The sequence below is a fragment of the Bombina bombina genome, chromosome 1 (genome assembly GCF_027579735.1).
Source record: "Bombina bombina isolate aBomBom1 chromosome 1, aBomBom1.pri, whole genome shotgun sequence".
Taxonomy (NCBI): Eukaryota; Metazoa; Chordata; class Amphibia; order Anura; family Bombinatoridae; genus Bombina; species Bombina bombina.
Genome location: NC_069499.1, coordinates 801,081,552 through 801,104,064, shown reverse-complemented (window position 1 = coordinate 801,104,064; position 22,513 = coordinate 801,081,552). Strand labels below are relative to the sequence as shown.

At 40.8% G+C, this 22,513-nt stretch overlaps 1 protein-coding gene across 1 annotated transcript in view; it reads right to left on the bottom strand.

Annotated features, from left to right (window-relative positions):
- MEIOSIN (meiosis initiator) overlaps positions 1 to 22,513 on the bottom strand; it is a 246,886-nt gene that overhangs the window by 47,939 nt on the left and 176,434 nt on the right. The window contains exon 9 of the mRNA XM_053715311.1: positions 2,614 to 2,745. Within this exon, the coding sequence (XP_053571286.1) occupies positions 2,614 to 2,745 (132 nt within the window). The remainder of the gene's footprint in view (positions 1 to 2,613; positions 2,746 to 22,513) is intronic.

Here is a 22,513-nt window from a genome sequence, read left to right as displayed (position 1 = left end):
GGAACCACCAAAGGGTCGCAGTCATCCAGAGTAACTAATACCTCCCTGAGCAATAAGCGGAGATGTTCTAGTTTAAACTTAAAAGCCAACGTATCTGAATCTGTCTGAGGAGCAACCTTTCCCGAATCGGAAATTTCTCCCTCAGACAGCACATCCCTCGCCCCCCCTTCAGAGCGTTGTGAGGGTATATCGGATACGGCTACTAAAGCGTCAGAATGCTCATAATCTGTTCTTAAAACAGAGCTATCACGCTTTGCAGGTGACACGGGCAGTTTAGATAAAAACACTGAGAGGGTATTATTCATAACTGCCGCCAAATCTTGCAAGGTAAAAGAGTTAGACGCACTAGAGGTGCTAGGCGTCGCTTGAGCGGGCGTAACTGGTTGTGACACTTGGGGAGAGGTTGACGGGCTAACCTCGTTACCTTCTGTCTGAGAATCATCTTGGGCCACATTTTTAAGTGCAACAATATGTTCTTTAAAGTGTATAGACATATCAGTACAAGAGGGACACATTCGGAGAGGGGGTTCCACCATGGCTTCTAAACACATTGAACAAGGATCTTCCTTGGTGTCAGACATGTTTAACAGACTAGTAGTAACACAAACAGGCTTGGAAATCACTTTAATCAAGTAAAAACACACTTTGAAAAAAACGTTACTGTGCCTTTAAGAGATAAAAAAGGCACACAATTTTACCAAACAGTAAAAAATGCAGCAAACGTTTCAAAATTTTTACAGTATGTACCTAAAGCATTAGTAAGATTGCACCACTAGCAATAAAAACGATTAACCCCTTAATGCCCAAACCGGATCGACAGTAAGCCAACAAACCGGTTAAAAAACCTTCAGCATCTTGCCACAGCTCTGCTGTGGCCCTACCTGCCCTTAGGAACCAGATTTGTGGGGACAAAGCTTCTTATAGGCCCTCAAACTGCAGCAGGACCCTCCATGTAAAACAGCCTGAACTTCTAGTCAAAATTAACTGCGCATCTGAGGCGCGAAATTAGGCCCCTCCCACCTTACTCCGGTGCTGTGAGGCCTAAAGAAACACTCCTAAGTGCTTTAAAAATAGCCATGTGGGTAAAAACCCCTGAAAGAAACCCAAATGAACCTTCAAAGTGTCTCAAAAAAACGATATTTTCAATAAAAAACCATTTGCCATTAAGTAGTGTCAACCAGCATAAACCAGCCCTGTTATGTAAGCTTGCAATTCCTTACTGAGTCTCTGAATACAGCTTACCCTTCCCTCATGGGGATATTATCAGTCTTTTCCAGCATTATCACAGTCTTGTCTAGAAAAAAAATGACTGAACATACCTTATTGCAGCCTAACCTGCAAACCGTTCCCCCCAACTGAAGTTTTCTTGTACTCCTCAGTCCTTTGTGGGAACAGCAGTGGATTTTAGTTACAACCTGCAGAATTCTTCATCTCCTTTCTGCTAGAGTAAATAGTACACACCGGTACCATTTAAAATAACAAACTTTTGATTGTAGAAAATAAAAACTACAATTCAAACAGCACATTCACTTTACCCTTCCGATTGCTTAGAGCCGGCAAAGAGAATGACTGGGGGGTGGAGCTAGAGGGGGAGCTATATGGACAGCTCTGCTGTGTGCTCTCTTTGCCACTTCCTGTTGGGAAGGAGAATATCCCACAAGTAAAGGATGAACCCGTGGACTGGATACACCTTACAAGAGAAAATATGGTTTGAATTTTCTAAAGATGTGGTCAACTGAGGTACATCCTCTCCCATTTAGCAGGAAACAATGTCAGTTATTTCCACAGGACACATCAGATCTGAACTTTCTCTCTCACACATACCAGCTTTAAACCTTTTTATTTAAGAGTTAAAATTACTGCAGCTGTAGGCAGTCTTGCCAACCCTGTCAATATGTAAGACAGCTTTCTTTGAAAAAAAAAAAAAAGGTAGCATTACCTTTCAAAGTGATCATGTGATAAGATGACCACTTATTTCTGCTTCAGAATAAAGGCTTTTCCCAAACATGTGACCCAAGGTGCTGGGTATATATACAATTTCTCAGTTACAATTAAAACTAGTAAAGGTGAGCATGTCTATATCCTACTTGAAAATAAAGCACCTGACAAAGGCAAATTATATAATAACCTCAAACTAGAGTTGGAGCACCATTAAAGCCCTTAACTGCTTTTACTTTGGAAAACAGTACATTTATAAGGATATAGCTGGTAGCACAATCCAATTAATCAAATAAGTGCTCATCTATACAGCTCAGCTGGATGTGGACCAATGTACCAGAGTAAACGGAGTGCAGGATTCTGTACCAAGTTTATGTATTTATTGTTGTTTGTTTTTCCATTGATGGAAGGTGATTTTGAACTGTTTATGTATTTGAGGTCTAGGATTCCCATTCAGTTTTGGGTTCCAGTGATCAAGATTCCATATATAGTATAATATACATAGAGCACACCATTACAATCCTAATAATGTTTGCCTACATGATACCCCAGACTAACAAAAATCCACAGGAATGCATGAGTGTGTGTGTGTGTTATTATGTATGAGGGTACATATAAAAAGCATGATCTTATTATGTATCTGTTCCTAAAGAAACAAATTGGGTCCTCCCTAACCTGTAAAAGTGGAAGCTTGACTCTGCGTTTTCTAGTAATCTTGCCTCGAGACTGAGGCTTGTGACTCATGATACCACCTCCTTTGTGTGACTGGTAGCTGTGATCCATAGTGAAAACCAATCGAGGGGAGTCCTGAGGAAGTACAGAGTCAGAATCATGGGCAGAAGATAACAAGAGGCAAATATGCATGAAGAAGGAGAATCAACCTCACGTAAGAGACACCAATAGATGGTGGATATCATGAGGAAAGAGAGTCAGTATCAGGGAGGACAACAATAAAGGTAGGAGGTGCCATGAGGTAGGAGGGGAGTCAGCACCGAGAAGGAAGAAATAAGAGATAGTAGGTGTCTTGTAAAAGAATGGTAGGTAGTATCTGAAGGAAATAGACAGCCATAGGAAGGAAGTCAGCATTAGAAGAGAAACCAGTGAGAGTTGGTAGGTGTCACAGAGAAAAAATATAATTTTTGCTTACCTGATGAATGATTTTCTTTCTTAGCAGAGAGAGACCACAAAATCCATTCATAACCTATGAGAAATACTTCACCTGGCCACCAGGAGGAAGCAAAGACACCCCAAACAGAGCATTGATATTATCCCTTCCACTTCCCCATCCTCTCAGTAGTTCAAGCCAAGGATAAGGAAAAGTAGAGAAATAAAAAGCATAAAGAGGTGCCATAAGACTGTCGAAACTACACTATTTCAGGGCGGGTTCATGAGATCCCTCGAAATCCTTTCATAACCTATGGAAAACCAATACCCAAGCTGTGGAGTCAATGAAAAATTTAGGGAGGGAAAGGCAGGGAAGGCAGTTCTAAGTACTAGGCACCACATAAGAACTTTGTTCCGCAAAAGAACCTTTCTCCCAAAAGATGCCTCAGCTGAGGAAAAAACACCAAATATGTAAAATTTTGTGAAAGTATGTACTGAAGACCAGGCAGCAGCCTTACAGATCTGTTCAACGGAAGCCTCATTCTTGAAGGCCAAGGAAGTAGACACACCGCACATGAAGAATTTGTTGTAATCCATGATGGAGGCTGCTGATCCACTTCTATATAAGCCATGCAAATCAAACTTCTGAGCCAGAAGGATAGAGTAACAGCTGTGGCTTTCTGACCCTTGCACTCACCAAAGAAACAGGATAAACAAGGAAGATGGTTGACAAAATTAATTGGTGGCATGAAGAAAAAACTTTAAAGATATAACAACATCCAGATTATACAATAATCTCTCCTTGGAGAGAGAAGAGTTGGGACAAAGAGACAGAACAATAATTTTCTGATTGAGACAACCTTAGGTAAAAACCCTGTCTTTGTCTGAAGTACAACCTTATCTGAATAGAACACTAGATAGATAAGGTGTTTCACACTGGAGGGCAGACAGTTCTGAAACACCCTACTAGCAGAGGAAATAGCTAACAGAAACAACACTTTACAAGTTAGTAACTTAATATCAAAAGAATGCATAGGCTCAAACGGAGCCTGTTGAACTCTAAGAACAAGATTAAGGCTCCACTGAGGAGCAATAGGTTTGAAAACGGGTCTAATTCTAGCAATAGCTTGAACAAACGTGCCAACCTCTTATGCAACAAAATAGAGAGAACTAGTCGACAGGCCCTTCTCCAAACCATCTTGTAGAAACTGAAGAATATGCGTAGTCTTCACTTTGTGCCAAGGGAAACCATGTTCTGCCCACCCAAGACAGATAAGTCCTCCACACCTTATGGTAAATACTTCTGGTAACAGGTTTTTATGCCTGAACCAGAGTATCAATCACCGCCTCAGAGAATCTTCTCTGCGACAAAATTATGCGTTCCATCACCATGCAGTCAGTCTCAGAGAATCTAGATTTTGATAGTAAAATGGACTTTGTGCCATAAGACAATGTGTGGCTGTGCAGGAGATAACAGAATCGTTGCAATTCCCTCACGTTTGATTCGAGCTATTACTCGAGGGAGCAAAATAATCTGAGAAAAAGATACACTAGATTGAAATGCCAAGGAACTGCTAAGGCATCTCTCGATCCATATCTCGATAGTTTGGCATTGAGACGGGAAGCCATCAGATCTCCGGGCACCCTCACCTGCAGGTGATCTCACAAAACACCTCCTGGTTTAGCGACCAGCACAGTGCAGAGTTTGTTTGCTCAGAAAATCCACTTCCCAGTTCTCCACACCTGGAATGTCGATGGCTGATATTTGGCATTGGTATGTCTCTGTCTATTGATACAAGTCATTTTCAGCATCACCAGAGAACTGTGAGTTCCGCCCTGGTGATTGGCATAGGCCACTGTAGTTATGTTGTCCGATTGAAATTGAATAAAACGGACGGAAGGAATTGTGGCCACCTCTGAAGAGTTGATAATGGTCCTCAGTTTCAAAACGTTGATTGGAAGATTCACTTCCTCTGGTTGCCAGATTCCCTCAGTTCTCAGAGAACCCCAGACAGCACCCCAGCCTGTCAAACTCACATCTGTTGTTAAGATCACCCAGGAGGGGCACAGGAAGCACATACCCTGGAGAACGGGTTCCTGAGACAGTGTCAAATGTGGTAAAGAATTTAGTAGAGTCTTTTATTTCCTAAAAAAGGAAAAGATAGGTTTGTATAGAATTTGAATCCAACTGTAGATTATATAAAGATCAATTTTTTAGTACAACTCTATTATATATATATGTTTTGTGGAAAAGTTAATGCTCATGGGCTCGCATCAATAATGATAATGGAATCAGTATTAAGAGCAAAACCCTTTCCTTAATATTGGGTGTATGGAAGATGGTAAGTAATCCTATGGCCAATAGGGCGCAACAGATAATGGCAGAATCACTTAACATACAAACACCTAGCTAAGTAGGTAATGAGATCCTTATAAACAAAGTATAAAGTCACATATAAGTAATTATGAGAGGTTATTTAGCATACTAATTAATAAAATTCTGAGTTGGAAGTAGTAATCCGAATGTCATGAGATAATTATAAGTAATTGTTACTGGTAAATGCTTACTTGCAAGCAGTAGGAGTTCTCCTTGTTAGTAACATGCAGAGGAAGAGGCTGTGATGAAAACGAGGCTTCAGCGTGTGATGTCACCTCACAGCTTGTAGCTGAATTCTGGGAACTGTAGTGAAACACTGCAAGTAATGGAGGAATGATGCAGAGCTAGTAGTAAGTAAATTCAAAGGCAACTTACTGTATTTGATAGGTCTTTAAGATCCGGATTAGCTGGGAAAAGGTTTTCACAATGGACTGACTGTAGAGAAACAAAGTTGGGCAGAATTAGCTGAGAAAAGCTATAAGGCTTGAAACTTTCCTTAGAGCCAAGTGTTCAGAACACTAGCACTGTGAAAGGAGAAAGATTACCAAGCACTGAATTGATTGTGGGAGGTAACTTTATACAGGTAAGAGGCAGAAGCAGCCACCTACTTAAAGCTATATACACAGGTAAGTCAGGATGTAATATGACAGGACACCCTCCCCAAGGATCCACTCAGGGGATCAAGGTCTAGGCCTGTCCGGGTGACGACGATGGAACAAAGAAACCAGACGAGGTGCCGACAGATTAGCAGCAGGCTCCCAAGAATCATCCTCTGAAGGGTACCCCTTCCAGTACACAAGATACTGTAGGTCACCTCGGAATCTCCTGGAGTCGATGATGGATCCAACTTCATATTCTTCGAGGTCTGCTGGAACAAGAGAGTCCTGGGTTGAAATAGAAGTCCCACGGGTAGGATGATAGGGTTTATGGAGGGAGACATGGAATGTTGGGTGAATTCTAAAATTATCCGGTAGTGAGAGAGTGACTGCATTGCGATTGATAATTTTCTTGATACTGTAAGGGCCAATAAAAAGAGATGAGAGTTTACGTGATGGATAAGGCAATCTGAGATGTCGGGTGGATAACCAAACCTTATCCCCTATTTTATAGTCTGGAGAAGGAGATTGCTTACAATCATAGTAACTTTTATGTGTTTTCTTGGTCTGATAGATGTTTTTCTCAACAGTTGAGAAAGTGTCAGAGATGGTGTTCACCAGTTCGTTGACCATAGGACAAGAACTATCTTGAAGAGTATCGTAATGGAAGCTTGGGTGATATGCATAGTTAATGAAAAAAGGTGACAACTTAGTGGAGGAATGGACGGAGTTGTTATACGCAAATTCTGCATATGGTAGCAGACTTGACCAGTTGTCCTGTGAGGAATTGGTGAAACAACGTATGAATTGCTCCAACCATTGATTGGCTCTTTCTGTCTGTCCATTTGATTGAGGATGGAAAGATGTGCTCAGTCTCTTTTGGATGTTTAAGGTTTTGCATAATTGATCCCAAAATTTGCTGGTAAATTGTGACCCGTGGTCGGTAGTAATGCTGGTAGGTAGTCCATGATGTTTGATAACATGCTGTATGAGATGTTGTACAGTTTCAGAGGCACTGGGTAATTTTGGGGATGGAATGAAATGTGCCATTTTGCTGAACAAATCAACAACCACTATTATAGTGGTAAAGGAAGAAGATTTAGGAAGTTCGACTATATAGTCGAGGGCAATGTCAGTCCAAGGCCTTTTTGGTGTTGGTAGTGTCAACATATATCCAAATGGTTTTTGATTATTAGTTTTTGATATGGTACATGTAGAACATGATTTAATGTATGCTTTAATATCATTTATCATGGTAGGCCACCAAAAATGTCTTGAAAGCAATTCAATAGTTTTTTGTACCCCGGGATGCCCTGCTAAAGGAGTATCATGGTGGGTAGAAATAGTTGTAAGTCTCAAACTTTCTGGAACATAGACAAATTTATCATGATATAAGAGGCCATTTGTGCTTAATTGTAAGTGTTGTACAGGTATCTGAGTGTCAGAATCCTGGTGTTTCTTGAATAAAGAAGTGGCACTCTCTGTAAGGCCTATTATGTGATCTATTGGTATTATTGTTTGTGGTTGTATTGGGTTTGAGGGTTTTTCATGAATTCTTGACAATGCATCAGCTTTTGAATTTTTGTTACCAGGTCTATATGTGATTAGGTAGTTAAATCGGCTGAAGTATAAGTTCCAACAAACTTGTCTGGAGGTGAGTGTTCTGTTGGTTTTTAGGAATTGTAAATTCCTGTGGTCTGTGTAAATTAATATAGATATGTCAGTACCTTCTAATAAATGGCGCCAGTGTTCAAAGGAAGATTTTATGGCTAATAGCTCTTTTTCTCCAATGGCATAGTTAAGTTCAGATTCATTCATTACCCGGGAATAGTATGCAACGGGATGAAGAGGATGTTTTAGTGATTTCCTTTGGGACAATACTGCACCTATTGCGTGGTCAGATGCGTCTACCTCTAAAACAAACTGCAGTGATGGATCAGGATATGACAGGATAGGGGCTGTGGTAAACTTTTGTTTTAGGTTATCAAATAGTTTCTGGGATTCGTCAGTCCAGACAAATTTAGTGTTACTTTTAGTGAGGTTTGTGAGTGGTTTAGCGTATTGTGCGAAATTCTTTATAAACTTTCTATAAAAGTTTGCGAATCCCATGAACCGTTGTGTTTTTTAGTTGTAGGAGGAGGCCAGTCTAAAATGGTACGGATTTTTGTGTCCTCCATATTAATTCCCTCTGGGGTGATCACATAACCTAAGAAAGTGATTGTCTTGGTATTAAATATGCATTTTTCTGGCTTAGCATATAAATGGTGTTGTCTTAATCTGGAGAGAACAGTTCTGACATGTTTAATATGATCAGATTGGTTTTGTGAATAAATTAAAATATCATCTAAATATATGACAACAAATATATCAAGTAAATCTTTGAAAATATCATTGATTAGATATTGAAATGTGGCTGGCGCATTGCAGAGACCGAATGGCATCACGACATATTCATATAATCCATAACGAGTACGGAATGCTGTGAGCCATTCGTCTCCTTGTCTAACTCGTATAAGATTATATGCCCCTCTGAGATCTAGTTTGGTGAAACATGTTGCCCCCTCCAGGCGTTCTATAAGTTCCGGGATTAGAGGAAGAGGGTATTTATTTTTTACTGTACGCTTATTTAGCTCTCCGTAATCGACTATGGGGCGTATGGTATTGTCTTTGTTCTTTACGAAGAACATACCAGCGCAAGCTGGTGACGTGGAAGGTCTAATAAATCATTTTCTGAGGTTCTCATCTAAGTATGTCCTAACATAATCTAACTCAACCTTAGAGAGGGGAAAAATGTGTCCACATGGTATTTCTGCCCCAGGAATAAGGTCTATGGGACAGTCATATTTCCTGTGGGGAGGAAGATTTTCTGACTACTTTTTAGAAAATACATCTTTGAAATCAGAATATTCAGGAGAATAAGATGACTGGATTGACAAGTGTTAGTGCAATATTTAGAATTAAACTTGACTGTTGATGTTGTCCAGCATATGTGGGGATCATGTAATAGTAGCCACGAATAACCTAAAACTAAGGGGTATAATGGAGATGTAATAACATCAAAACTGATATATTCAGTATGTGATGATGTAGTTGTTACCAACAATGGAACCGTTTGGTACTGAATGGGTCCAGATGATATCTGGTTACCGTCAATAACTCTCACTAAGACAGGGTTTTTCTTTTGAATAAGTGGTATTTTATTTACAGTGGTAAAGGTTATGTCTATATAATTGGCACTAGCTCCAGAGTCAGTTATCGCCTGGGAGGGAAGTCGCTGATTCTCCCACTGTAAAGTAAGAGACAATAAGCAGTGGTTAGAATTTGGACTTTGTAGACTATAACAGTGAGTTAATAATTCCTTCTTATTATATTATATATATTAGGTTTAATTTTTATTATTTTTGATAATTTTGTTTATTATTTTTTATTTTTCATAATTTTAAAGTTTTTTTTGTAATGTTAGTTTTTAAAAAAATTTCATAGTGTTTTTTAATTTTGTAATTAATGTAAGCTTAGTTTTTTTTCACAGGTACGTTTTTATTTATTTTAAGGTAGTTAAATTGATTTAAAGGTAGCGTGTGTTAGGTTAAGGGGTTAATAGTTTAATTTATAGTGTGTCGCGATGTGGGGGGAGCGGCGGTTTAGGGGTTAATAGATTTATTTTAGTAGTAGCGATATGGGGGGATCAGCGGTTTAGGGGTTAATAGGTTTATTTAGTGTTGGTGATGCGGGGGTGGCGGATTAGGGGTTAATAGGTTTATTATAGTGTTTGCAAAGCGGGGGATAGCGGTTTAGGAGTTAATAGGTAGTTTATGTTGAGTGTTAGTGTACTTTGTAAAAAATTTTTATGAGTTTTGTGAAACATTTTTGTTTTTGTAAAATCCATAACTACTGGTTTTTGATAGCAGAATGGATTGTGGCGGTATAAGCTAGATAGCCGGACCGCACAACCTGTAATACGGGTGAACTGAAAATTCCACACTCAAAAGCCATTTTTTGAGTAAGAAATGAAGAGTTGCAGTACAAGCTAAAACGATAGCGGTATAGCCATACCGCCGTGACTTGTATTATAGGTCCTTTTACTACGCTATATCATGCTTGTATTGATGCTTTTAAAATGATAAAATAAAGATGGACTTTTATCTGTATTTCTGGGATCTACTTGTAACTTTGTTATTGGATATTGTAATATTGGTGACCTTCCAATTTGCGCGCAAACGCAAAACTTGTAATCTCTGTGAATGTTCTGTATGAGGTGTCTAACCACCTCACTGTTGGCAAAAGGACTCCCGCACTTTCTCACCGCTCCGGTGCGATCTTGTGTCACTGCGCAAGGACAGGAAATCGGGTGCCAGGTCATGTGTGCAAGAGAAACGCTGCTGTGCAGTACAATTAAAAATGTTAGTAGCCCTTTTGAGGCAAGAGGCCAAGCTTAGCCCCTACTACAAAAACCGCCCCACCTCATATGGCAAGCACTGGGGTTTGGACAACAAGCCCAGTCGGAAGACCCGGTGCCACTTCTGATTATAATGGTTCGCCCCCATAAAGATGCGACCTCTAATGAGAAGGTTCCCTTCTCTTACAGATTGCCCCATGTAGTTTTGTTGTACTGCCATATTAAAGATAGCCTCCCTATCTGGGAGGGTCCTATGGCAAATGTAGTCTTGTTATCCATAAACCAGTTTTCATGCAATCTGAATGCTCACCCTATCTTCTTAGGCAATAAGATATTAGAAAGGGAAATTAACAGGATTTACCCATCGTCTAGCATTCTGAGTCCTGTAACACAAAGGGAAATCAGTGTAACTAACACACACCAAGAATACAAGTTATGCACTAAACCCTGTGGGTAAATAACACCAAAAATGAGGGGTATTGCACTCTCCATAGCGCTGCCATTACAAATTACTGAAAAACCTTCTTTTGTTGTGCGATATGGTGCTATAAGCTCCATACCGCACAAAAGCCAAAGCCTGACTTAACGTGCTTGTGCACGTTTTCCCCCATAGACATCAATGGGGAGAAAGTGTTAGAAAAAAATAACACCTGTAATCGTGGAATGGCGATCGCTGTAACGCAACCCTATTGATGTCTATGGGGAAAATAAAGTTATATATAAATCTAACAGCAAAAGACAAGGGCCTCTATTTATCAAGCCGTCAACTTACCTGCATTCGACGGCACCAATACGCTTGCTTAAGTTCGCCTAACATCGCTGCCGCGGACCTGAATACGCTCTCCAAAATTATCAAAAAAGTTGTCAAAAAGCCTTGCACCAAGTACGGTGCAATTAGCAGCGGACTGTTGATAACTAACAGTAATCGATCTCACTGCTCTTCGGCTTTTTCACAGCTTTCTTGCTACCCTGTCACTAAGCACCCACACTATACTAAACTGTTTTACCCCCTATACCGCCGCTCCCGGAGCCCCCCGCAACTAAATAAAGTTATTAACCCCTAAACCGCCGCTCACAGACCCCGCCGCAACTCTTATAAATGTATTAACCCCTAAACCGCCGCTCACGGACCCTGCCGTAACTCTAATAAATGTATTAACCCCTAAACCGCAGCTCCCGGAGCCCACCGCCACCTACATTATACATATTAACTAACACTACACTATAATTAAATTAATTCCCTAAATTAACTACAATTAATTACAATTAAATAAAATTAAATAAAGTACAAAAAAACACACTAAATTACAGAAAATAATAAAATAATTACAAGAATTTTAAACTAATTACACCTAATCTAATCCCCCTAATAAAATAAAAAAGCCCCCCAAAATAATAAAAAGCCTTACCCTATACTAAATTACAAATAGCCCTTAAAAGGGCTTTTTGCGGGGCATTGCCCCAAAGTAATCAGCTCTTTTACCTGTAAAAAAAATTACAATACCACCCCCAACATTAAAACCCACCACCCACACACCCAACCCTACTCTAAAACCCACCCAATCCCCCCTTAAAAAATACCTAACACTAACCCCCTGAAGATCACCCTACCTTGAGACGTCTTCACCCAACCGGGCCAAAGTCCTCAACTAAGCCGGGCAGAAGTGGTCCCCCATACTGGCAGAAGTCTTCATCCAGACGATATCTTCTATCTTCATCCATCCAGAGCGGGTCCATCTTCAAGACATCCGACGCAGAGCATCCTTCCAGGCCGACGACTACCCGACGAATGAATATTAATTTAAATGACGTCATCCAAGATGGCGTCCCTTGAATTCCGATTGGCTGATAGAATTCTATCAGCCAATCGGAATTAAGGTAGGAAAAATCCTATTGGCTGATGCAATAAGCCAATAGGATTGAAGTTCAACCCTATTGGCTGACCCAATCAGCCAATAGGATTGAGCTTGCATTCTATTGGCTTATTGGAACAGCCAATAGAATGCAAGCTCAATCCTATTGGCTGATTGCATCAGCCATTAGGATTTTTCCTACCTTAATTCCAATTCTATCAGCCAATCGAAATTTAAGGGACGCCATCTTGGATGACGTCATTTAAAGGAATATTCATTCGTCGGGTAGTCGTCGGCCTGGAAGTATGCTCCGTGTCGGATGTCTTGAAGATGGACCCGCTCTGCTCCGGATGGATGAAGATAGAAGATGCCGTCTGGATGAAGACTTCTGGCCGTCTGGAGGACCATTTCTGCCCGGCTTTGTTGAGGACTTCGGCCCAGTTGGGTGAAGACGTCTCAAGGTAGGGTGATCTTCAGGGGGTTAGTGTTAGGTTTTTTTAAGGGGGGATTGGGTGGTGGATTTTAATGTTGGGGGGGTATTGTAATTTTGTTACAGGTAAAAGAGCTGATTACTTTGGGGCAATACCCTGCAAAAAGCCCTTTTAAGGGCTATTTGTAATTTAGTATAGGGTAGGGCTTTTTATTATTTTGGGGGGCTTTTTTTATTTTATTAGGGGGATTAGATTAGGTGTAATTAGTTTAAAATTCTTGCAATTATTTTATTATTTTCTGTAATTTAGTGGGGGGGGTTTTGTACTTAATTGTAATTAATTGTAGTTATTTAATTGTAATTAATTGTAGTTAATTTAGGGAATTAATTTAATTATAGTGTAGTGCTGGGTGTAATTGTAACTTAGGTTAGGTTTTATTTTACAGGTACCTTTGTATTTATTTTAACTAGGTAGCTATTAAATAGTTAATAACTATTGTACCTAGATAAAATAAATACAAAGTTGCCTGTAAAATAAAAATAAACCCTAAACTAGATACAATGTAATTATTAGTTATATTGTAGCTAGCTTAGGGTTTATTTTATAGGTAAGTATTTAGTTTTAAATAGGAATAATTTAGTTAATTATAGGAATATTTATTTAGATTTATTTAAATTATATTTAAGTTAGTGGGTGTTAGGTTTAGGGGTTAATATGTTTATTATAGTGGCAAAGGTGTAGGGGGGGGGCAGATTAGGGGTTAATAACTTTATGTAGGTGGCGGCGGTATATGGGCGGCAGATTAGGGGTTAATATGTATAATGTAGGTGGCGGTGAGCTCCGGGAGCGGCGGTTTAGCGGTTAAACACTTTATTTAGTTGCGGCGGGCTCCGGGAGCGGCGGTTTAGGGGTTAATACATTTAATGTAGGTGGCGGCAGTGTAGGGGGGGACAGATTAGGGGTGTTTAGACTCGGGGTACATGTTAGGGTGTTAGGTGTAGACACTACCATAGGAATCAATGGGATATCGGGCAGCAGTGAACATAAACGTTCGCTGCTTTCAGACTCCCATTGATTCGCCTACAGGGCGGCGGATTGAAAACCAGGTACGCTAGGCCGGAAAAGTGGCAAGCGTACCTGCTAGTTATTTGATAACTAGCAAAAGTAGTCAGATTGTGCCGAACTTGCGTTCGGAACATCTGTAATAACGTAAGCATCGATCTGTGTCAGACTGAGTCCGGCGGATCGTATGTTCAGGGCCGTCTTTAATATTGACTGGACCCTGGGCAAAAATATTTTTGGCCCCCCACCCACCCCATACAATTTCGCTCTCCACCCCAACATCCCAAAAAACAATTAAATCAATTTATTTTATACATTTTTTTAAAAATTATTAGAGTGTAGATATGACATCTTCGTTCCACTATCCTCGGCTCGTAACTGCAAAGTGGAGCACTCTCTAGATAACCCACCCGTTTGTGGTGACTTCAAGCGGTGTGTCTGTCCTCATTCCACTATATGCGGATCACTCCCCCGCCAATGACCGTCTTCGCAGCTCCAACAGCAAACAGCCGTCAATGGATGACATCAATGGATGCGTCTCAGTGTCGGAGCCCCTGAGCTCCAGTAGATTCACAGAAGAAAAGTAAAGTAATGAAGTGGAGCACACATCCAAGAGATTAAAAAGTTAAATTTATTCAATTCATGTTAAAACAATGGACAGAAGGTGAGTAGAATAAACACGATCTTATGCGTTTCGGCTATCCTAGCCGTAGTCATATATCCTATAACTTCAAGGAAGAAGGCATGTTTTATAGGGCAAGTGTTTGCCCTATTGTTCAATTAAAAAAATCTTACTAACAGTTAACTCTTGCTATGCTGGGACCAAACGTGATTACATTATTAGTGTTATATTTTGCAACAATGTTATCTTACTGCTCACTTGCAGTTGTGGCATGGTCAACAATAAACATATAATGTAATGTAAGAAGTGGACTACATGAAACAATCAGATAATATCAATCCCATGTACTTGTACAAACATAAGTGGAGTATTTAAACATTCACAAATATAAAGGAGCATACAGTGCTACATATTATGATTTAAATGACCATATAATGCGGTCTATTAACATGTTGGCACATTTCTAACTGCACAATACTACAATATAGCAATCCTGAATGCTTGAACTATTTCATCTTCAGGGTAGTTTTAAATGGTAAATATACAAGAAATATAGATTCAATATTTACAAAATTTACATATGAACATAAATGAGTACACATTATAATTCATTCTACAGTAAAATTGAAAACAAACAATAAGCAAGCAAATTCATAAGTCCTACACATCATGCCCCATTTTAGGTAGTTACTGGGACCATTATTTCCAATAATTTAATATGTAAAATTGAGCCCTTCAGGTACCAAGGTTTTAGGTTTGTGGATCCAATACATTTCTTGCCTTTCTAGAATTGATTGTCTGCTTCCACCTCTACGTGGTATATAAACTACTTTAATGGCATTCCACCTGAATTTATCCACATTTGATGGACATCAAAAAATGTTGTGACAGAGCAGAACAACGAATATCATTCGTGATGTATCCTAGGTGCTCTCTAATCCTAGTTCAGATATTCCTGGTCGTAAAACCAACATATTGTTTTTCTTCTGTTATGTGTGATCAGTCCACGGGTCATCATTACTTCTGGGATATAACTCCTCCCCAACAGGAAATGCAAGAGGATTCACCCAGCAGAGCTGCATATAGCTCCTCCCCTCTACGTCAGTCCCAGTCATTCTCTTGCACCCAACGACTAGATAGGATGTGTGAGAGGACTATGGTGATTATACTTAGTTTTTATGACTTCAATCAAAAGTTTGTTATTTTAAAATAGCACCGGAGCGTGTTATTACTTCTCTGGCAGAGTTTGAGGAAGAATCTGTCAGAGTTTTTTTTTACTATGATTTTAACCGGAGTAGTTAAGATCATATTGCTGTTCTCGGCCATCTGAGGGAGGTAAAGGCTTCAGATCAGGGGACAGCGGGCAGATGAATCTGCATTGAGGTATGTAGCAGTTTTTATTTTCTGAATGGAATTGATGAGAAAATCCTGCCATACCGTTAAAATGACATGTATGTATACACTTCAGTATTCTGGGGATGGTATTTCACCGGAACTACTCTGTTAAAGGTCACTAATCCTTTTTAATAACTATTTATCATGTTAAACGTTTTTGCTGGAATGTAGAATCGTTTACATTGCTGAGGTACTGTGTGAATAAATATTTGGGCATTATTTTCCACTTGGCAGTTTTTTTTTTTTTTTTTTTTTTTTTTGCTTTAATTGTGACAGTTTCGTTTCTCTTCACTGCTGTGTGGGAGAGGGAGGGGCCGTTTTTGGCGCTCTTTGCTACGCATCAAAAAATACCAGTCAGTTACTTTTATATTTCCTGCATGATCCGGTTCATCTCTGATAGATCTCAGGGGTCTTCAAACTTCTTTGAAGGGAGGTAAATTCTCTCAGCAGAGCTGTGAGAATTCTTATAGTGACTGTGAATAAAAACGTTGCTTTGTATTTTTTATGTCAAATTTAATTATTGTTATTTTACTAATGGGAACAAACCTTTGCTAAAAGTTTTGTTGTTTTAAAGTTTGATGCTATAACTGTTTTTCAGTTCATTATTTCAACTGTCATTTAATCGTTAGTACCTCTTTGAGGCACAGTACGTTTTTTTGCTAAAAAAGATTATAACCAAGTTGTAAGTTTTTTGCTAGTGTGTTAAACATGTCTGACTCAGAGGAAGATATCTGTGTCATTTGTTCCAATGCCAAGGTGGAGCCCAATAGAAATTTATGTACTAACTGTATTGATGCTACTTTAAATAAAAGTCAATCTGTACAATGTGAACAAATTTCACCAAACAGCGAGGGGAGAGTTATGCCGACTAACTCGCCTCACGCGGCAGTACCTGCATCTCCCGCCCGGGAGGTGCGTGATATTTTGGCGCCTAGTACATCTGGGCGGCCATTACAGATAACATTACAAGATATGGCTACTGTTATGACTGAAGTTTTGTCTAAATTACCAGAACTAAGAGGCAAGCGTGATCACTCTGGGGTGAGAACAGAGTGCGCTGACAATGCTAGGGCCATGTCTGATACTGCGTCACAGCTCGCAGAGCATGAGGACGGAGAGCTTCATTCTGTGGGTGACGGTTCTGATCCAAACAGATTGGATTCAGATATTTCAAATTTTAAATTTAAATTGGAGAACCTCCGTGTATTACTAGGGGAGGTCTTAGCAGCTCTCAACGATTGTAACACCGTTGCAATACCAGAGAAACTGTGTAGGTTGGATAAATACTTTGCGGTACCGGCGAGTACTGACGTTTTTCCTATACCTAAGAGACTAACTGAAATTGTTACTAAGGAGTGGGATAGACCCGGTGTGCCGTTCTCACCCCCTCCAATATTTAGAAAGATGTTTCCAATAGACGCCACCACTCGGGACTTATGGCAAACGGTCCCCAAGGTGGAGGGAGCAGTTTCTACTTTAGCTAAGCGTACCACTATCCCGGTGGAGGATAGCTGTGCTTTCTCAGATCCAATGGATAAAAAATTAGAGGGTTACCTTAAGAAAATGTTTGTTCAACAAGGTTTTATATTACAACCCCTTGCATGTATCGCGCCGATTACGGCTGCGGCAGCATTTTGGATTGAGTCGCTTGAAGAGAACCTTAGTTCATCTACGCTAGACGACATTACGGACAGGCTTAGAGTCCTTAAACTAGCTAATTCCTTCATTTCGGAGGCCGTAGTACATTTAACCAAACTTACGGCTAAGAACTCAGGATTCGCCATACAGGCACGTAGGGCGCTGTGGCTAAAATCCTGGTCAGCTGATGTTACTTCTAAGTCCAAATTACTTAATATACCTTTCAAGGGGCAGTCTTTATTTGGGCCCGGTTTGAAAGAGATTATCGCTGACATTACAGGAGGTAAGGGCCACGCCCTACCTCAAGACAAAGCCAAAGCTAAGGCTAGACAGTCTAATTTTCGTCCCTTTCGGAACTTCAAAACAGGAGCAGCATCAACCTCCACTGCACCAAAACAGGAAGGAGCTGTTGCTCGTTACAGGCAAGGCTGGAAGCCTAACCAGTCCTGGAACAAGAGCAAGCAGGCCAGGAAACCTGCTGCTGCCCCAAAGACAGCATGAACCGAGAGCCCCCGATCCGGGACCGGATCTAGTGGGGGGCAGACTCTCTCTCTTCGCCCAGGCCTGGGCAAGAGATGTTCAGGATCCCTGGGCACTAGAGATCATATCTCAGGGATACCTTCTAGACTTCAAATTATCTCCCCCAAGAGGGAGATTTCATCTGTCAAGGTTGTCAACAAACCAGATAAAGAAAGAAGCGTTTCTACGCTGCGTACAAGATCTATTATTAATGGGAGTGATCCATCCGGTTCCGCGGTCGGAACAAGGACAAGGGTTCTACTCAAACCTGTTTGTGGTTCCCAAAAAAGAGGGAACTTTCAGGCCAATCTTAGATTTAAAGATTCTAAACAAATTCCTAAGAGTTCCATCGTTCAAAATGGAAACTATTCGGACAATTTTACCCATGATCCAAGAGGGTCAGTACATGACCACTGTGGATTTAAAGGATGCTTACCTTCACATTCCGATCCACAAAGATCATCACCGGTACCTAAGGTTTGCCTTCTTAGACAGGCACTACCAGTTTGTAGCTCTTCCATTCGGATTGGCTACGGCTCCAAGAATCTTCACAAAGGTTCTGGGTGCCCTTCTGGCGGTACTAAGACCGCGAGGGATTTCGGTAGATCCGTACCTAGACGACATTCTAATACAAGCTTCAAGCTTTCAAACTGCCAAGTCTCATACAGAGTTAGTTCTGGCATTTCTAAGGTCGCATGGATGGAAAGTGAACGAAAAGAAGAGTTCTCTCTTTCCTCTCACAAGAGTTCCATTCTTGGGGACTCTTATAGATTCTGTAGAAATGAAGATTTACCTGACAGAAGACAGGTTAACAAAGCTTCAAAATGCATGCCGTGTCCTTCATTCCATTCAACACCCGTCAGTAGCTCAATGCATGGAGGTGATCGGCTTAATGGTAGCGGCAATGGACATAGTACCTTTTGCACGCCTACATCTCAGACCACTGCAATTATGCATGCTAAGTCAGTGGAATGGGGATTACTCAGATTTGTCCCCTACTCTGAATCTAAATCAAGAGACCAGAAATTCTCTTCTATGGTGGCTTTATCGGCCACACCTGTCCAGGGGGATGCCATTCAGCAGGCCAGACTGGACAATTGTAACAACAGACGCCAGCCTACTAGGTTGGGGCGCTGTCTGGAATTCTCTGAAGGCTCAGGGACTATGGAATCAGGAGGAGAGTCTCCTGCCAATAAACATTCTGGAATTGAGAGCGGTTCTCAATGCCCTTCTGGCTTGGCCCCAGTTAACAACTCGGGGGTTCATCAGGTTTCAGTCGGACAACATCACGACTGTAGCTTACATCAACCATCAGGGAGGGACAAGAAGCTCCCTAGCAATGATGGAAGTATCAAAGATAATTCGCTGGGCAGAGTCTCACTCTTGCCACCTGTCAGCAATCCACATCCCGGGAGTGGAGAACTGGGAGGCGGATTTCTTGAGTCGCCAGACTTTTCATCCGGGGGAGTGGGAACTTCATCCGGAGGTCTTTGCCCAAATACTTCGACGTTGGGGCAAACCAGAGATAGATCTCATGGCGTCTCGCCAGAACGCCAAACTTCCTCGCTACGGGTCCAGATCCAGGGATCCGGGAGCGGTTCTGATAGATGCTTTGACAGCACCTTGGAACTTCGGGATGGCTTATGTGTTTCCACCCTTTCCGCTGCTTCCTCGATTGATTGCCAAAATCAAGCAGGAGAGAGCATCAGTGATTCTAATAGCGCCTGCATGGCCACGCAGGACTTGGTATGCAGATCTAGTGGACATGTCATCCTGTCCGCCTTGGTCTCTACCTCTAAGACAGGACCTTCTGATACAGGGTCCATTCAAACATCAAAATCTAACTTCTCTGAAGCTGACTGCTTGGAAATTGAACGTTTGATTTTATCAAAACGTGGTTTTTCTGAGTCGGTTATTGATACCCTGATACAGGCTAGGAAGCCTGTTACCAGAAAGATTTACCATAAAATATGGCGTAAATACCTATACTGGTGCGAATCCAAACATTACTCCTGGAGTAAAGTTAGGATCTCTAGGATATTGTCTTTTCTACAAGAAGGGTTAGAAAAGGGTTTATCAGCTAGTTCATTAAAGGGACAGATTTCAGCTCTGTCCATCTTGTTACACAGGCGTCTGTCAGAAAATCCAGACGTCCAGGCTTTTTGTCAGGCTTTAGCTAGGATCAAGCCTGTGTTTAAAGCTGTTGCTCCGCCATGGAGTTTAAACTTAGTTCTTAACGTTTTACAGGGTGTTCCATTTGAACCCCTTCATTCCATTGATATAAAATTGTTATCTTGGAAAGTTCTGTTTTTAATGGCTATTTCCTCGGCTCGAAGAGTCTCTGAGTTATCAGCCTTACATTGTGATTCTCCTTATCTGATTTTTCACTCAGACAAGGTAGTTCTGCGTACTAAACCTGGGTTCTTACCTAAGGTGGTCACTAACAGGAATATCAATCAAGAGATTGTTGTTCCATCCTTGTGTCCAAATCCTTCTTCAAAGAAGGAACGTCTTCTACACAATCTGGATGTAGTTCGTGCCCTCAAGTTCTACTTGCAGGCAACTAAAGATTTTCGCCAAACTTCTTCCCTGTTTGTCGTTTATTCTGGACAGAGGAGAGGTCAAAAAGCTTCTGCTACCTCTCTCTCTTTTTGGCTTCGTAGCATAATACGTTTAGCCTATGAGACTGCTGGTCAGCAGCCTCCTGAAAGAATTACAGCTCACTCCACTAGAGCTGTGGCTTCCACTTGGGCCTTTAAGAATGAGGCCTCTGTTGAACAGATTTGCAAGGCTGCAACTTGGTCTTCGCTTCATACTTTTTCCAAATTTTACAAATTTGACACTTTTGCTTCTTCGGAGGCTATTTTTGGGAGAAAGGTTCTTCAGGCAGTGGTTCCTTCTATATAATGAGCCTGCCTATCCCTCCCGTCATCCGTGTACTTTTGCTTTGGTATTGGTATCCCAGAAGTAATGATGACCCGTGGACTGATCACACATAACAGAAGAAAACATAATTTATGCTTACCTGATAAATTCCTTTCTTCTGTTGTGTGATCAGTCCACGGCCCGCCCTGTTTTAAGGCAGGTAAATATCTTTTAAATTATACTCCAGTCACCACTTCACCCTTGGTTACTCCTTTCTCGTTGATTCTTGGTCGAATGACTGGGACTGACGTAGAGGGGAGGAGCTATATGCAGCTCTGCTGGGTGAATCCTCTTGCATTTCCTGTTGGGGAGGAGTTATATCCCAGAAGTAATGATGACCCGTGGACTGATCACACAACAGAAGAAAGGAATTTATCAGGTAAGCATAAATTATGTTTTTGTGTTCCATGCACTTTATAAGATAAATCATGAAGGTAGTCGAACAGTTGATGCAACCCCTAGTTTTAAAGTTCTGTCCCATGGTGTAGGAGGTAAAGTTGACACCTTGTTTCATAGAGGAGCAGGATTAGCACCAGGTTTTGCCACATCTATAAACCTGCTACTTAGCCAAGAACTTCTACTCGGTTTTGGTAACATACTCAGTGAAAGTAAGTTACTTGAGGTCAAACCTCTAGAATAAACAAAATCAACTCCATTGCCAATTACATGTTTCAGTGTATCATCACCTAATAAAATCGGTAGATATTTTCTGACAATTTTACATATTTCACAAAATTGCCATGAGTACATGGTTACAAATTTTCAAACGTTCTGTTTTTTTGTCATAATGCTTATTTTTTAAGAGTTCTTTTCTATTTAATGGTTTTACTGCATTGTAAATTCTTCCAACCATTCCCTTGGAGTAACCTCTATGTAATAACCGTCTCTTAAGGTCCTCCTCATCAGAAAAAACTTCTTCATTCATGCAGTTGTGTTTCATGCGCAAAAAAACAAAATTTATGCTTACCTGATCAATTTATTTCTCTTATGCTGTATCCAGTCCACGGGTTCATCCATTACTTGTGGGATATTCTCCTTTCCAACAGGAAGCTGCAAGAGGACAGAGCTGTCTATATAGCTCTTCCCCTAACTGCCACCCCCAGTCATTCGACCGAAGACAAGCAAGAAAAAAGGAGAAACTATAGGGTGCAGTGGTGACTGTAGTTAAAAATAAAAAAACACCTGCCTAAAAATGACAGGGCGGGCCGTGGACTCGATACACCACAAGAGAAATAAATTTATCAGGTAAGCATAAATTTTGTTTTCTCTTGTAAAGGTGTATCCAGTCCACGGGTTCATCCATTACTTGTGGGATACCAATACCAAAGCTTTAGGACACGGATGAAGGGAGGGACAAGGCAGGCCCTTAAACGGAAGGCACCACTGCCTGTAAGACCTTTCTCCCAAAAATAGCCTCCGAAGAAGCAAAAGTATCAAATTTGTAGAATTTAGAAAAGGTATGAAGCGAAGACCAAGTCGCCGCTTTACAAATCTGTTCAACAGAGGCCTCATTTTTAAAAGCCCATGTGGAAGCTACCGCTCTAGTGGAATGAGCTGTAATTCTTTCAGGAGGCTGCTGGCCAGCAGTTTCATAAGCTAAGCGTATTATACTTTATAGTGAAAAAGATAGAGAAGTTGCCGAAGCCTTTTGGCCTCT